Source organism: Myxocyprinus asiaticus, chromosome 38 (genome assembly GCF_019703515.2).
Source record: "Myxocyprinus asiaticus isolate MX2 ecotype Aquarium Trade chromosome 38, UBuf_Myxa_2, whole genome shotgun sequence".
Classification (NCBI taxonomy): Eukaryota; Metazoa; Chordata; class Actinopteri; order Cypriniformes; family Catostomidae; genus Myxocyprinus; species Myxocyprinus asiaticus.
In genome coordinates this window covers 37086200-37097989 of record NC_059381.1, presented here as the reverse complement: position 1 = coordinate 37097989, position 11790 = coordinate 37086200, and the positions used below count along the sequence as shown (strand labels likewise).

The 11790-nt window shown below is 43.7% G+C and overlaps 1 protein-coding gene across 2 annotated transcripts in view; it reads left to right on the top strand.

Annotated features, from left to right (window-relative positions):
- Nucleotides 1-11513: 11513 nt before the first annotated feature.
- The window catches only part of LOC127429134 (gamma-aminobutyric acid receptor subunit beta-2-like), a 208718-nt gene continuing 208441 nt past the window's right edge, over nt 11514-11790 (top strand). For both annotated transcript variants that reach the window (XM_051677979.1, XM_051677978.1), the window contains exon 1: nt 11514-11779. In XM_051677979.1, the coding sequence (XP_051533939.1) occupies nt 11589-11779 (191 nt within the window). In that variant the 5' untranslated portion in view covers nt 11514-11588. The remainder of the gene's footprint in view (nt 11780-11790) is intronic.

Sequence of the window (11790 nt, the reverse complement as noted above, 5' to 3'; positions counted from 1 at the left end):
TTGAATTTGAATTGAATCACAATTTATTTGCATTAATAACATGTGCCGATTAATTAATCTAATTAATTGCAATAGAAAATGGCTATTATTCCCCACAAAAGTCTTTGTTACTTGCGTAACCTCCGTTCCCTGATGGAGGGAACGAGATGTTGTGTCGATGTAGTGACACTAGGGGTCACTCTTGGGAGCCCGAGACACCACTGGTCTTTGATAAAAGGCCAATGAAAATTGGCGAGTGGTATTTGCATGCCACTCCCCCGGACATACGGGTATAAAAGGAGCTGGTATGCAACCACTCATTCAGGTTTTATGCTGAGGAGCCGAGACAAGGTCCGGCCATTTAAGTGGGTAGTTCAGCGTTGTGGCAGGAGGGACACAACGTCTTGTTCCCTCCATCAGATAAAGAGCTGCTCAGAGATCCTAAAGGTCTGCGTGCGATCCAAATAGATGCGTAAAGCACGCACCGGACACAGCAACGACAGGGCTGGGTCTGCCTCCTCCTGGGGCAGCGCTCGCAGGTTCACCACCTGATCACTAAAAGGAGTCGTGGGAACCTTGGGCACATAGCCCGGTCGGGGTCTCAGGATCACGTGAGAGTAACCCGGACCGAACTCCAGGCACATTTCGCTGACAGAGAATGCTTGCAGGTCTCCTACCCTCTTGATGGAAGTGAGCGCAGTCAGGAGGGCAGTCTTCAAGGAGAGTGCCTTAAGCTCAGCTGACTGCAAAGGCTCAAAGGGGACTCTCTGTAGACCCTGAAGAACTAAAGAGAGGTCCCATGAGGGAACGAGGCGTGGTCTGGAGGGATTCAGCCTCCTGGTGCCTCTCAGGAACCTGATGATCAGGTCGTGCTTCCCTAAGGACTTACCGTCGACTGTGTCTTGGTGTGCTGCTATGGCGGCAATGTACACCTTCAAGGTGGAAGGGGACAGCCACCCTTCCAACCTCTCCTGCAGGAAGGAAAGCACTGATCTCTGGGGGTCTTCCCATCCGGAAGAACACCACTTAGTGAACAGACGGCACTTAAAGGCATACAGGCACCTCATAGAGGGGGCCCTAGCCTGAGTGATCATGTCTACCACTGCGGGTGATAGACTGCTTAGGTCTTCTGCATCCCATCCAGGGGCCAGACATGGAGATTCCAGAGGTCTGGTCACGGGTGCCAGATGGTGCTCCGTCCCTGAGAAAGAAGGTCCTTCCTCAGGGGAATTTGCCGGGGGGGGGCGGGGGGCTGTCGCGAGGAGCGGGAGGTCCAAGAACCATGTCTGGGTGGGCCAGTAGGGTGCTACCAGGACGACCTGCTCCTCGTCCTCCCTGACCTTGCACAGAGTCTGTGCAAGTAGGCTCACTGGGGGAAACACATATTTGCACAGGCCAGGGGGCCAGCTGTGTGCCAGCGCGTCTATGCCGAGGGGGGCCTCGGTCAGGGCGTACCAGAGCGGGCAGTGGGAGGATTCTTGGGAGGCGAACAGGTCCACCTGTGCCTGTCTGAATCGACTCCAAATCAGCTGGACCACCTGAGGGTGGAGTCTCCACTCTCCCCTGAGGATAACCTGCCGTGACAGCGCGTCCGCTGTAGTGTTGAGGTTGCCCGGGATGTGACTGGCTCGCAGCGATTTGAAGTGCTACTGGCTCCAGAGGAGGAGAAGGCGGGCGAGTTGTGACAAACAACGAGAGCGCAGACCGCCTTGGCGGTTGACATATGCTACCGTTGCCATGTTGTCTGTCCGAACTAACACGTGCTTGCCCTGGATCAATGGCCGAAACCTCCGTAGGGCGAGCAGAATTGCCAACAACTCAAGGCAGTTCATGTGCCAATGTAGTCACGGGCCTGTCCACAAGCCAGCGGCTGCGTGCCTGTTGCAAACAGCACCCCAGCCCATTTTGGAGGCGTCTGTCGTGACCACGATGTGCCTGGAGACCAGTTCTAGGGGAAGACCTGCCCGTAGAAACGAGAGGTCGGTCCAAGGGCTGAAAAGATGGTGACAGACCGGCGTGATGACCATGCGATGTGTCCTGCGGCGCCATACCCATTTCGGGACTCGAGTCTGAAGCCAGTGCTGAAGCGGTCTCATATGCATCAACCCGAGCGGGGTGGCTACTGCTGAGGATGCCATATGCCCCAGGAGCCTCTCAAAAAGTTTCAGTGGAACAGCTGTTTTCTGTTTGAATGCCTTCAAACATGCCAGCACCAACTGGGCGCACTCGTTCGTGAAGCGCGCTGTCAAAGAGACTGAGTCCAACTCCAAATGGAGGAAAGAGATGCTCTGAACCGGGAGGAGCTTGCTCTTTTCCCAGCTGACCCAAAGCCTTAGTCAGCTGAGGTGTGAGAGCACCAAGTCCCTGTGTGCGCACAACATGTCCCGAGAGTGAGCTAGGATTAGCCAGTCTTCGAGATAGTTGAGAATGCGAATGCCCGCTTCCCTTAACGGGGCAAGGGCTGCTTCTGCAACCTTCGTGAAGATGCGAGGAGACAAGGACAGGCTGAAAGGGAGGACCTTGTACTGATAAGCCTGACCCTCGAATGCAAACTGCAGGAAGGGTCTGTGTCGAGGTAGAATCGAGACGTGGAAGTACACATCCTTCAGGTCTACCGCCGTGAACCAATCTTCATGCCAGATGCTCACCAGAATGCGTTTTTGCGTCAGCATCTTGAATGGGAGCCTGTGTACAGCCTGGTTCAGTACTCGCAGGTCCAAGATTGGCCGCAACCCACCGCCATTTTCCGGTACGATGAAGTAGGGGCTGTAAAACATCTTCTTCATCTCGGCAGGAGGGACAGGTTCTATCGCGCACTTCCGTAGGAGGGTAGCGATCTCCGTGCGCAAGTTAGCAGCGTTTTAGTCCTTCACCAAGGTGAAATGGATACCGCTGAACCTGGGCGGGCGTCTGGCGAACTGAATCGCGTAGTCGAGTCGGGCGGTCCGGACCAGACTTCGCGATGGATTGGAAAGCGCAAGCCGCGCATCCAATTTCCGCACAAGAGAGACCAAGGGGACAACATCATCAGATGCACCGGCAGGTGGGGCCACACGGCAGGGCAGAGCTCGAGGTGCCACACCACGTCGTGGCCGTGCTGAGACTAAGGACATCGAAGCACTTACCTGGCTCCTTGTGACCACCCCTGGAACAGCCTGGGACGGGGGAGGAAGAGGCCTGTCCTCGTGACCCATGGAGACTGTCAGATCGGGGGCGGATGTGTGCCACAGCTGGGCGCTCAGGGGAGGGAAGACCACCGCTGGAGCACCAATCCTGCAAGGAAAAACCCATGGACAGTAGTCGTGATGACGGCCGTGCACACTGGGTATGTGACCCAGAGAAGAAGGAAACCATTCTTTTGCTGAACTGTTGGGTACCGCAGCCACTTGGGCATGCGGCGAAATCAAACAAAAAAGGCAACAAAAGATTCTCCACCCTGCCCTCCACCGGGGGATGGAGTGGTCTTCTTACCAGCTCCAGATGAGTGGGTTTCTTCGACCCTGGGTCGCCCGTCTCAGGGGTGCTTTGATGACCTCCGTAGGTTCTTAGCGGCTGACTGTTAGACGGGTGGCGTCTGCTTCCTGCGGTGGGCTCCACGCCGGGGCCGGGCCGAAGGGGCGGTCACCGCTGGGGAACGCCCTTGGCGACAAGCAGACAGGGTGTCTTGAGCCGCGCCGGGGCAGGATATGCCGGATAGCCTCCTAGCTGAGGCTTCTGCGTCCGACTGGACAAGCCCGCTCTCCGATGCTGCGCTCAAGAGCTCATCATTTTCACGGGCTCCAAACAAGAGGCCAGACTCGCCGTGAGACAAGCCGGCAGACTCATCCGGAAGCCCGACTGGGGCAGACGAGCGTGCTGGGGAATGGGAGGTCTGCGGGGGGATACCCGGCGGAGGCGATCCCATTGGGGTCCCCAAATTGCCACCAGTGCTAGTCGTACCCGTAGGTACACATACCTGTAAGTAGAAGGACCGAGGCGGGGAGCCGGTGGGGTGGCTTGCTTTCTTATGAAAGCAAGCCGTGACTGCAACGTTGCCATGGTCATGTTCTCGCAGTGAGAACATGAACCATCCACGAACACTGCCTCCGTGTGTGTCGCGCCCAGACACGAAAGACAGCAATCATGACCATCCGAAGTTAAGAGATAACGACTGAAAATATACTGTCTTTTTTCTGCCGAAGCGCCCAGGGGCGTTCTCTGCAGTGCACCAGAGCAGAGGAAGGAGAAGCCGCTGAAATGCGCCGTCAGATCCAGCAGAGGTGAATTAACAGTAGAAATTCAGCTCAATGAGCATGACCGTTCGGCTCCAAAGAGAAAATCTGAATGAGTGGTTGCATACCAGCTCCTTTTATACCCGTATGTCAAGGGGAGTGGCATGCAAATACCAAAATATCAAAGACCAGAGGTGTCTCGGGCTCCCAAGTGTGACCCCTAGTGTCACTACATCAACACAACGTCGAGTGAGTGACAGATAGGGAACTTTGCTTTTGTGACCAGGACAGTGATATTTTTAAATTTACCTACTTCCAATGAGAAAACGGGCAAATTTGTGTCTTTTTGTTCACATAAAGTCAGACAAAAACAACATATGAATCCAAATTAACATGTATTTATACTAAAGTCATACAAAAATGACTACAAAATATTTAGAAGTGAGTAGTTTTTCGAGATTTACGATTATACTGTAAATCACTTTCACGAATCAGCTCCCAAATGTAGTCTCCCATCATGTTCTCGTTATACTGTCCTAGGTAGGGCCATTCAAAGTCCAGTATATCCTGATGGAAGCGCTCACCTTGCTCCTCCGAGTACTTTCCCATGTTCTTCTTGAATTTATCAAGATGATAAAAACTTTATTTTTAAACTTTGAAATACCCGTCTCGATATCCCTGCATTCTGTTGTGCTCGGTTCAGCTGTCTTTGAGTGCAAGAGCGTGCCATCTGTGGAAGGCTGAGCCAGGGACTTGGCTGAGCTCAGCTGCCTGCTCGTTGGTTTGACAACATGATCACACCTTAAGTCGGCAAGTTGTTACCTAAAGTTTCATTACCCTAGGACCTGCGACATTATGCCAACTCACTGACAAGCGGCATCTCCCATTAGACATATTTGCATTGGCTAAATTGCCTGTTGCCTGTACAGCTTTTCACCCTGTTCTTCACACAATGCTATCTTATGACATATAAACACTTTAACTATAGTGCATGACTCATTTTAATGTTTGCGTTACATAACCATTTCATTTTGTAAAGGACCGGGGTACGAGTTCTGGAGAGCACGCGAGTCGACACGTGAGCCGAAATTGTCATAGAAGAGCCACAAAATGAACCAGTTGCTTCAGAAATTGTGTTTTTCATCTCACATTTGCTTTTTATGACACTATCAGTTAGGTTTAAGTTTAAGGTTTTGGATAGGGAGGTAGGTTTTGATTTAAATCTTGATAGAACATTAACCTCAAAAACCTCATCTGTTCAGGAGAACATTTCATTCGCTTTTTGCTCCACAAATGGGACATTTCACTTCGGAACTGCCCTGAGACGTCAAGTCAAGCTTTATTCATAGAGCACATTTAAAAACAACAGAAGTTGACCCAAAGTGCTTTAAAGATCAAACAAATAAGATTTTAAAATGGCTAATGATGAAGCTGACCTCACATGGAAAGGGAGACTATTCCATAAATTAAGACCTATCACAGAAAAGGCACGGTCACCCTTAGATCTATAGCGGCAATGTGGAACCCTCAACAGAAGTTGATCAGAAGACCTGAGCACTCTGGTGGGGAAGTAAGGGAGGTGAAGGTCATTGATATATTGGGGCGCAAGACCAGATAGTGCCTGGAAGACATAAATCCGAATTTTAAAATCGAACCTACATTTCACAGGAAGCCAGTGTAGAGATGCTAAAACAGGGGAAATGTGATCCCTCTTTCTTGACCCTGTTAAAAGCCTAGCTGCTGCGTTTTGAACCAACTGTAGGTGGGATAACGCAGTTTGGGGGAGCCCAATGTACAATGAGTTACAATAGACTAACCTTGATGTAATAAGTGAGTGGATCACAATTTCCAAGTCTTTATGGAAAAGAAAATGTTTATTTTAGCGATAGATCTCAGGTGGAAAAAGCTACTCTTGACAACAGCACTGATCTGCTTATTGAAAAGTAATGAGTCTAAAATCACTTCAAGACTCTTTATATGATCTTGTACATTCGACGACAGAGGACCTAACTGGGCAGCTAGGCCAGGTAAGGAGGACATGGATAAGTCTAAAATCAGAACTTTTGCTTTCATTTAATTGTAAAAAATTGTTTGCCAGCCAATGTTTAATATCTCTGAAGCAATTTAGGGTGTACTCAAATGAACACTTCTTGTCTAACCTCGCAGGGAAATAAAATTGTGAATCGTCAGCATAACAGTGATAAGATATGCTGTACTTCTGAAAAATAGAGCTCAGAGGAAGCATATACATGGAAAATAACAAGAGTCCTAAAATGGACCCCTGAGGGACACCACATTATAACTGAGCCGTTGTAGAAGAAAAATTCCCTAGATTTACAGAAAATGTCCTATCTTTTAGATATGAGGAAAACCACTGGAGGGCCATACCCTGATGCCAACCATACACTCAAGACGACTGAGAAGAATATTATGGTCGATAGTGTCGAACATGGCACTGAGATCTAATAAAACTAAGACAACAGGTGAACCTGAATTGATGGAGAGAAAAATATCATTTTTGATCTTCAACAATGCAGAATCGGTTCTGTGCAAGGGTCTGAAACCAGACTGAAATGTATCTAAAATGATAAATGTATATGCTGTAGATAGGAGTAGAGCTCACGTGTAATCAACCACAATTTTATGTTGCAAAAACATTGCCACAGTCACACAATGTTCGTTGCATGGGAGAAGGAGCACCCAACCCCTTGAGACATAGAGGAAGATAAAAAAATTAAATAAAAATAAGCTTTGAAGAAAGTTAGTAATGTTGTTGGTTTTGTGAATTGTTTTCTGAGGTTTGCTACAAAAACCTGGCTGTTAAGCAGATGATGAATTCAATAAAATTCATAATTATTATTTACTTTAAGTATTATTTTTACTGTATATTTTACCGTTAAATACAGACATGTTTTACAGTCCAGTAAGATGAAAGAAAATGATCTGCAAAAATGTAATGAGTACTTTTTAAGTTTAAATAAAACTGTAAAGAGTAAAAAGTACCATTTTTTTTATTTGGAAATGTAATTAAGTAAAAGTACAAGTATTTAGTTTAAACTGCACTCGAGCAAAGTACAAATCCCCAAAAATAATACTTAAGGGTAATACTTAAGTATTTTACTCAATTACTTTTCACCCCTGGTATGTAGATATTACAATAAGTGATTTTGGAGTGGCACAGACCAATTCATTTGACCTTAAAATCCACACAGTCCAGATACCTGCTTTACACCACAAAATCGTGTTCAAGAGTAACACCCTAATAAGATTGGGTCTTTGTGAGTTCATAGTCGGCAGGTAACTTAAAATTGTTTCAGTGCCATTTACACAAGACTTACAGCACAGCTTTAAGTCACTGCAGGAGTGGACGTCCTATGATGATCAGTCGAATCTTTAAGCAAGTGATGTAGAATCCAGAATTGACAGCTGAGGGTCTGCAGGCATCTCACACATTTGAAAACATCCTGTGTTCATGATTAAAGAACACCTGGATGTTGCACAACATTACTGGAGAACTAAACACCGCATGCCATCACCAAAACCTCAATGCAGCTGTGAAGCAGCAGTGTAAAATTGCTGGGATGTTTATTGCTTCAGGGTCTGGATGAACAGAGAGGGACCAATAAAGTCCAAGTTGTTGCAGGTCATTTCAGAGTACAATGTCTGTCAGTGACTTAAAATGAAACAATTATTGGATAATGAAAGACAATCAGGATTACATAATTACAGGAGTAGATCAAGCAGAGCAGATTCAGTATACTGTGAATGTCTACTGAACTTAATACTCTATACTGTGCGACAACATGCCCCACTCTTGGGTTCAATGAACTGTATCTTTTCCAATTACTGTAGAACTGCTCAATAGGTTTTTAAGACTGCAACGTATGTGGCTATTCAGAAACATTCCCTGATTAATGCATTTGAGAAGAAAAAAAAGTGTGACAACCAGCCCCAGTCTCTCCTATATACAGTACATAAAGGGAAATTACCCAATTAAGGCCATCCAAATCTAAGGACTGTTTTCTAATAGTTTTCTTAATTGCATTCCAATAAAATGGGTATACAATCTTTTAATATCTACATTTTTTTTAAATGTAAATGCTTCACATTTTATTAAATAAAAACTTCAATTGTGAATCATTTTTGTTTCATTAATTATCATAATTAATACATAACTGCTGATCAAACTGGATGAATATGGATTACAGTTTTAACATTCAACAGTTTTTATCATCTGGTCAACAATAACCAAACACAACCAGTCAGTCAATCTTGATGTTTCTTTAATCTTACCATGGTCCCCTCCTTTAAGAAAGTCTATAAATAATAATATACAGTATATATATAAATATTTTTTTTTTTTTTTTGCCTGGCACTTATATCTATCACAAATGGATGTACAAAATGCCCAGACAGTGTCAAATTTTTTAAATATTTTAAAGACAATTAGAAAGTAATACAATAAAATATATTTTGATGTTTTATTTGTCATAAATCAAAGAGATAATAGCACAAATCAAGAACAGGATTCATTACTTTCACACTGAAATTTCATGAGACGCAACTGGCTGTCAAACACATACTGAGTTACACATAACACATAATCTACACATGAGAAACACATAAGATACACTTAGCTACACATAACACAAAAGATACACATATGTATTTTCTCAGGCACTTATTGAGTCTAAACAGGTGCACAACTTTTCATCATTTCAGTAGTACGCCCAAATGACAATAGTCATATCATACTGTTCATGTGTTACACTTGCTATAGTTTACTTCAGTGTTGCTGCTTCGTCAAATAGCAATGTCAAATGTAAATCAGTTCAATCACTGACACATCAGCGCCACATTGAGTAAGAACTAGCATGTATATGGAATCCTGATAATTCATTGTTGCTCAGAAAATCAACGTGATATATAACTCAAGAACTAAAAATGTGATTGACATTTACAGTAAAACAAACAATATACTAAATATAGTAAATATATCAAAATATATTAAATGTCAAATGTCTGGACACACCTACTCATTCTTTATTATTACTAATTTCCACAATTTAAATTAATAGTAAATTCATCAGAATTATGAAACAACACAAATGGAAGTATGGGTATTAGTTAGTATATAAAACGTAGTAATAAATTAAAAAAAAAAAAAAAAGACAAATAAAAATAATACTGAAAATGTTGAAAAATCATACATAGCCACAATTTATATTTGTCTAGAAATGTAATGTTCAAGAATTTAAGGACTGGCCTTTAGATCAAAATGTTTCATGGCTTCTTGCCTTTATTAGATGAGACATCAGGTCAGTCTGTTCTGTACAGTCATATACTGTAAGAGCCAAGAAATATCACAGCATTTACAAAACAAAGTCCAACAAACACTGTAAAATACGGTTCCCTTTTGATGCATTGAACTTCAGGAAGGATAAAACAATGTTATACAATGTTGTGTATTTGAGAACACCAGAGACATTCATTGTATCACTATTCTCAACATCATTAAACCTTTATGGTCTTAATAACTGTAATATTTTCCAAGAAGGATTAATTCCAAGAAGGATTAAAGCTGTCTTAGAGGCTTCCATCACTTAAGCATTTGTGAGTTTGTGTATGTTTGTTAAATTTCCTCACAACTATAGTAGGCGAATAATTAATGGAACCCTGATGATTTAAATCACACTAGCCATTTTCCACGAATTTCTTCTTTGGTACATTTCTGCAGATCAAGAGTTGAATATACACTGCCTGGCCAAAAAAAAAGTTGCATACTCTAATATTTCGTTGGACCGCCTTTAGCTATGACTACGCCGTGCATTCGTCGTGACATTGTTTCGACAACCTTATGCAACGTCACAACATTTATTTCCTTCCAGAGTTAGATACATTTTTGGCCGATGAATCTTGGCATTGTCATCCTGGAATATGCCTGTGCCATCAAGGAAGAAAAAATCCATTGATGGGATAACCTGGTCATTCAGTACATTCCGGTAGTCAGCTGACTTAATTTAATTGCCGCATAACATTGCTGAGCCTAAACCTGACCAGTTGAAGCAACCCCAGATCATAACACTGCCTCCAGAGGCTTGTACAGTGGGCACTATGCATGACGGGTGCATTGCTTCATGCGCTTTTCTTCTTACCCTGACGTCCCATCGCTTTGGAATAAGGTAAATCTAGACTCATAAGATCACATGACCTATTTACATTGCTCCACAGTCCAATCTTTATGCTCCCTAGCAAATTGAAGTCATTTTTTTTTTCCGATAAGCCTCACTAACAAGTGGCTTTCTTGTGGCCATACAGCTGTTTAGTCCCAATCCTATAAGTTCTCATCACATTGTGCATGTGGAAATGCTCTTACTTTCACTATTAAACATAGCCGTGAGTTCTACTGTGGATATTTTACGATGTGACTTCACCAAGTGTTTTAGTGATCTCCGATCACGATCATTCAAGATTTTTTTTCCGACTATATTTCATCTGTGAAGCTGATGGTTCACCACTACCCTTCCAGGTTTTAATAATGCTTTGGACAGTTCTTAACCCAATTCCAGTGATTTCAGCAATCTCATTAGTTGTTTTCTTTGCTTGATGCAGGCCAATAATTTGCCCCTTCTGAAACACAGTAACGAGATCCGTCTTCCAACATGGTTGTTTAAGAAACGAGAAGCTACACACTACATCAGTTAGGGTTAAAAGAATTGTTGCCAGCTGAAACATATTCATCACTGCAATAATGATCCAATCACAGGCTCTTAAGTATCTGCTTATTTAAATCCAAACAGCAATGTTTTTTTTTTTTTCTTTTTTTTTTTTTTTTTGGCCAGGCAGTGTTTATTCCTCTTTTGCACCCTCCAAGCTTCTGATAAATGTTTGGCATGAATCTAATGCCCTAAATAAGTGATGACATTAATAAAAACAAATCCAACACACATGCTACTTAATTCTGTTTTAAAATACAGGATAGTATTAGGATAGTGTAATCTAGATGTTTAGATTCCTGAATCAATTCTCCGAGCATCCCATTTCTCGACTGCACTTCCCCACAATGATGGATCTAACAGTCAGCAATCATTTCGTCATATTTTTCAAATGTGACCATTAAAACGAGTCTAACAGTGCTTTATATATATATATATATATATATATATATATATATATATATATATATATATATATATATATATAACAAATCACTTTCGTGCCTCACTCCGAATTTTCAGGCGGACCAGAAACTGCTCGTGAAGTCGCTTTAAAAAGCCTGTGTATGGTGTACCTACATGACCAAATAACTAACTGTTCGCTTTCTTGTTTTCCCTTGAATATTTCTCCTCTGGTTGGGAAAGTGGTCTTCCAGCAACATCAGCACCACACCGCTCCACGATGCTGCGCTGGAGTCTGTGCGCATGCGCACCACAGTGGAATTACTGCACAGCTCACTCTAAGTTGGATCTCCTCTGTCTTCACGGAAAGCGGGAAACATATAAAAGTATGACGATCTTTAGAATAAGAAAAATGAGCTTTATGCGCGTCTGGACGTTTCCCGTGATAGTGGCCGTGGTGTGCGCGCAAAGGTAAGTCCGAT